Source organism: Portunus trituberculatus, chromosome 9, assembly GCF_017591435.1.
Source record: "Portunus trituberculatus isolate SZX2019 chromosome 9, ASM1759143v1, whole genome shotgun sequence".
Lineage (NCBI taxonomy): Eukaryota > Metazoa > Arthropoda > Malacostraca > Decapoda > Portunidae > Portunus > Portunus trituberculatus.
Genome location: NC_059263.1, coordinates 13,822,568 through 13,826,691, shown reverse-complemented (window position 1 = coordinate 13,826,691; position 4,124 = coordinate 13,822,568). Strand labels below are relative to the sequence as shown.

At 52.8% G+C, this 4,124-nt stretch overlaps 1 protein-coding gene across 1 annotated transcript in view; it reads left to right on the top strand.

Moving 5' to 3' along the window:
- The window catches only part of LOC123501741, a 10,464-nt gene extending 9,015 nt beyond the window's left edge, over positions 1 to 1,449 (top strand). Inside the window, exon 3 of the mRNA XM_045250747.1 lies at positions 1,171 to 1,449. Within this exon, the coding sequence (XP_045106682.1) occupies positions 1,171 to 1,449 (279 nt within the window). The remainder of the gene's footprint in view (positions 1 to 1,170) is intronic.
- The last annotated feature ends 2,675 nt before the right edge of the window (positions 1,450 to 4,124 follow it).

The following is a 4,124-nucleotide window of genomic DNA, read 5'->3' as shown; positions in this document are numbered from 1 at the left end:
TTATGCCCTGCCATGGATGGCAAGAAGGATTTTCTGCCAGCTCTGTCCCACACACGGTTTTTAGAACACTTTTTTTATCCATTCTGATGATATCCCTGTTTTTACTGATGGTTCCAAATCCGACGCAGGCGTTGGGTTTAGTGTGGATTGCCGTCTTTTTATCGGTGTGGCAGCCTTCCTTCAGTGGCGTCCGTCTTTACTGCGGAGCTGTCTGCCATAGTCCTAGCTTTACAGATAATTTTTACTCTCCCGGTTTCGTCTTTTACAATTTTTAGTGACTGTTGCAGTGCTCTTACTTCTCTCTCTTGCACTTTATCCCTTAACCCTTTGGTTTTATCAGCCCTGGAGTGGCTATATCTTCTTACCCAAATAGGATATCGTGTTGGGTTCTGTTGGGTCCCTGGTCACGTTGGTGTTCCAGGAATGAACACGCAGATCGCCTCGCTAAAGAGGCAGCAAGTCGCGCTCCATCCCCTGCCCCTATTCCGTTTTGAGATCTATTTCCTCTAATTCGTGAGGTAGTTGCAGCAATTTGGCAGAGGAGATGGCTAACGGGGGTCGCAACCTCGAAAATGGGAGAGATCACTACTTCCACTATCCCTCAGTGGACATACACCCATGTCCGGGATCGCCGTGCACAGACTTTATTGGCGCGACTGCGTATAGGTCACACGTACCTTACACAAGGTACCTGTTGACCAGGGACCCTCAACCTTATTGTGATGACTGCTTGGTGCCGCTCACTGTGCGGCACTTCTGGTAGAGTACCCTAGTTTTATCGAGTTACGACACCGCTACCTCTACCGGTGTCGCAGTAGCGATAGCGGTGTCTACGATCTCTCAAAGGTGCTTGGTGTAGCATGTCTGGCCCCGGCCATGACGTTACATGGGAGAAGCTGGGCTTCTCCCCAATATATGAATTTTATTTCATTTTATTATATGTTTTTTTTAATGTTTTATTTAACTTTTGTAATTTTGTTTTTTTTAGTTACCTTTAATCTTACTGTTTTTAATTGTTTTTCATTTTTATCAATATTGAATTTATTAAAATATTGTAGAGACGCTACATGACCTATGTAGTTGCGGCGCCTAAAATTAAAACCACCATCTCTCCCTTGTGGAGGGGTCCAGACCACTACATTCATCTAGGAGTGGAGTTGTCTTGAGTAGAGTGGGTGGATTGTCCTACGTGAGGGCGGTTCTACCAAGACAACTTTCTCGCCGCACTCCCGTGTAGATAAGAAGCTTGCAACAGAGATGGAAGTAAGGAGGTTAAAAGCAGTGGAAGCAGAAAAAGTGCTGGCCCATGATTTAGAGAAGATGCGAGTTGAGGCTACCATTCCTCGCCCTCCTTCCCGTGGCGGAGAGGGAGAAGTAACTGCTGAGAGCCAAATAGTACGTAGCCTCAAGTTAATCCCTGACTTCGATGAGAGCAGGGTTACTGAGTAGTTCCGCCGGTTTGAGAAGAAGGCTGCGGAATTTTACTGGCCTGCTGAACGGTAGGTAGGCTTAGTGGCAAATAAGTTAACCGGCAAAGCTCTCCATGTGTATGACCGGATGGTAGTAGCCGATTTAGAGAAGTACGAGGAGTTTATGGCCGACATCCTGCGTGCTTATGAACTGCGCCCTGAAGCCTACCGCTAGCACTTCCGCGGGGAGAAGCGAAAGGCCGGCTTGTCATACCTTAAGCGTGCCCGTCACCTCAAGGAGACCCTAGAGAAGTAGCTGGCCAGTGAGAGGGTTACTACTTTCTCAGCACTTAAAGAACTTTTGGTGCTTGAGCAGTTCATCACGGAGGCCGATAGGGAATTGATGCTGCCCCTCCTAGAGAAACGGTTCGCCACCGTTAAGGAGGCGGCCACGTGGGCGGACGACCATATGTTGGCCCGTAAGAGTATGGCGGGAGCCAGCAGTAGCCATCATAGGGACGGAATTAGTGACCAGGGCCATAAAGGGCCCAGTCACCAGGGGCATAGTGGCGGTGCCAGCCCTTCAGGATTTCCGCGGCTGGGCACCAGTAAGCTGGCTAACACTCCTAGGGTGCCTCGCACCCCTTACGATCCTAAGAGGCGACAGAGCCAGCCCCCACCATCCGCAACGCCCCGGTACAACAACCAGCCCCAGTGTTACTATTGCCGGGCGTCTGGGCATTTTAAGTTTAATTGCCCTAAACTTGCTGCTGCTGTTGCCCCCTCACATGCTACTCCTAAGCCTCCTCAGAAGCCTGTGGCCCTGCTGGTGTGGCCCAACCAGCAGGGTGAAGACTGGTTGATGCCACCAGCTGCTCCACAAATGTCTGCCACCCGGATGGACAGGCCTGACCCACCTTTCCTCTCAACCGGGGAGGTTTCCTGTACACCAGAGGAAGGCCCTCTGGATTGGTGCAAACCATTCTTGTGCCGTGGAACAGTTGAGTTGGGGGGTGATAGATTCGACGTGACTGTGTTGAGGGATATAGCGGCTCAACAGTCTGTTTGCAGGAACGTCACCGGCTGCCCCATCAAGTCCAGCACCGTTGTAGAATGTTGGGACCTGAATACCGTGGAACCGTATCCTACGGCCCTTGTCACTCTGAGTTGCCCCTTGGTGACCACTGCGGCTCAAGTAGCAGTAGCTGAGAGGTTGCCCATCCCTGGTGTGGACTTCCAATTAGGAAACGACCTTGCTAGAGGACGAGTGTGGTTTCACTGGCCTCCTGCGGCCCCTAGCGCCCCACCTGTCATCCAGGCCGTGACACGCTCGCAGGCTAAGCGAGCTAAGAAGAGGGTGGAGGTCAAGTTCAAGCTTCCCCTTGCGACCATTGAGGAGGAAGCCGGTCAAGGTCCCGACGTAGTGGGCGCTGCTGTAAGCCCCACGAGAGTTAATAAGAGGGCAGGCCTTGATGGGGACTACGAAGGTATGAGCGGCTTGTTTGAGGAGGATTCTCACGAGTCAGCGCCTTATGGAGGGGGCACTCACGCTGAGTTATCGCCCGGGTTAGCAGCTGGGTGCCCTGGTACCCAGTCCAGGCCCCAGCTGGGAGAGTTGGACCATAGTGATGGGGCCACTGCCGAGGGCAGTGAGGTGGCCAGCTCTACGTGGGAGCTGGACCCTCCTGTCTCTGCGGAGTGCGCCGGAAGCGAGGAGCCGCTTGCTCCTCTGCCTGGAGACTGTCCTCTAGAGGACAGTCTCGGAGATGGTCCAGTATCAGTAGCTGGCGAGTGGGCAGTTGGGTCACTGCCACCCCAGCCGCCAGCTCAGGGTGTAGATGGGTTGGGACTCCCACTACCACCCGGACCTGAGAGTTTGCCTGTTCTCCACCAATTGACTCCTCAGGAGTTGGTGTTAGCACAGCAAGAGGATGAGGGACTGGCTCCCTATTATGCTAGAGTGGGCGAGGGCAGTGAGGAGTTAGACGGTCAGGAGAGTTTTGTCCTGTGCCGGGATGTCTTACATCGGCGGTGGAGTGATGAGTGCGGGGAGTTGTGCACTCAAGTAGTGGTGCCAAGGCAGTACCGGGAGGGATTAATTTTGCTGGCACATGAAGGACCCATGGCCGGCCATTTGGGTGTGAGAAAGACAGTGGCGCGGTTACGCCAGAACTTTTGATGGCCCGGAATGGCCGTTGAGACGGCTCAAGTACTTAAGGGCTGCCACATCTGTCAGGTGGTGGGGAAACCCAACCAACATCCTCTCCCGGCTCCCCTGCACCCCATTCCCGCTATTGCCCCTCCCTTTACGCGGATTCTTATAGATATTGTGGGTCCTCTGCCTCCCACTAAAGGAGGATTTAAGTACATCCTTACCATCATGGACCTCACCACTCGCTACCCTGAAGCAGTCCCCTTGAGAAGTATACATTCTAAGTTCGTAGTGAAGGCCCTCTTTCAGTTCTTCTCGCATTTTGGCCTCCCGGCTGAGATACAATCCGATCAGGGGACTAATTTTACCTCTAAGCTGTTTAACCAGGCTATGGAGGAGTGGGGAATCAGGCATGTAGTCTCCAGTGCGTATCACCCACAGTCCAAGGGTGCTTTAGAGAGGCACCACCAGACCCTTAAGACCATGTTACGTGCCTTCTGTCTAGAACACGAGCGGGACTGGGATGAAGCAGTCCCCTATGTGATGTTTGCTGTAAGTGAGGC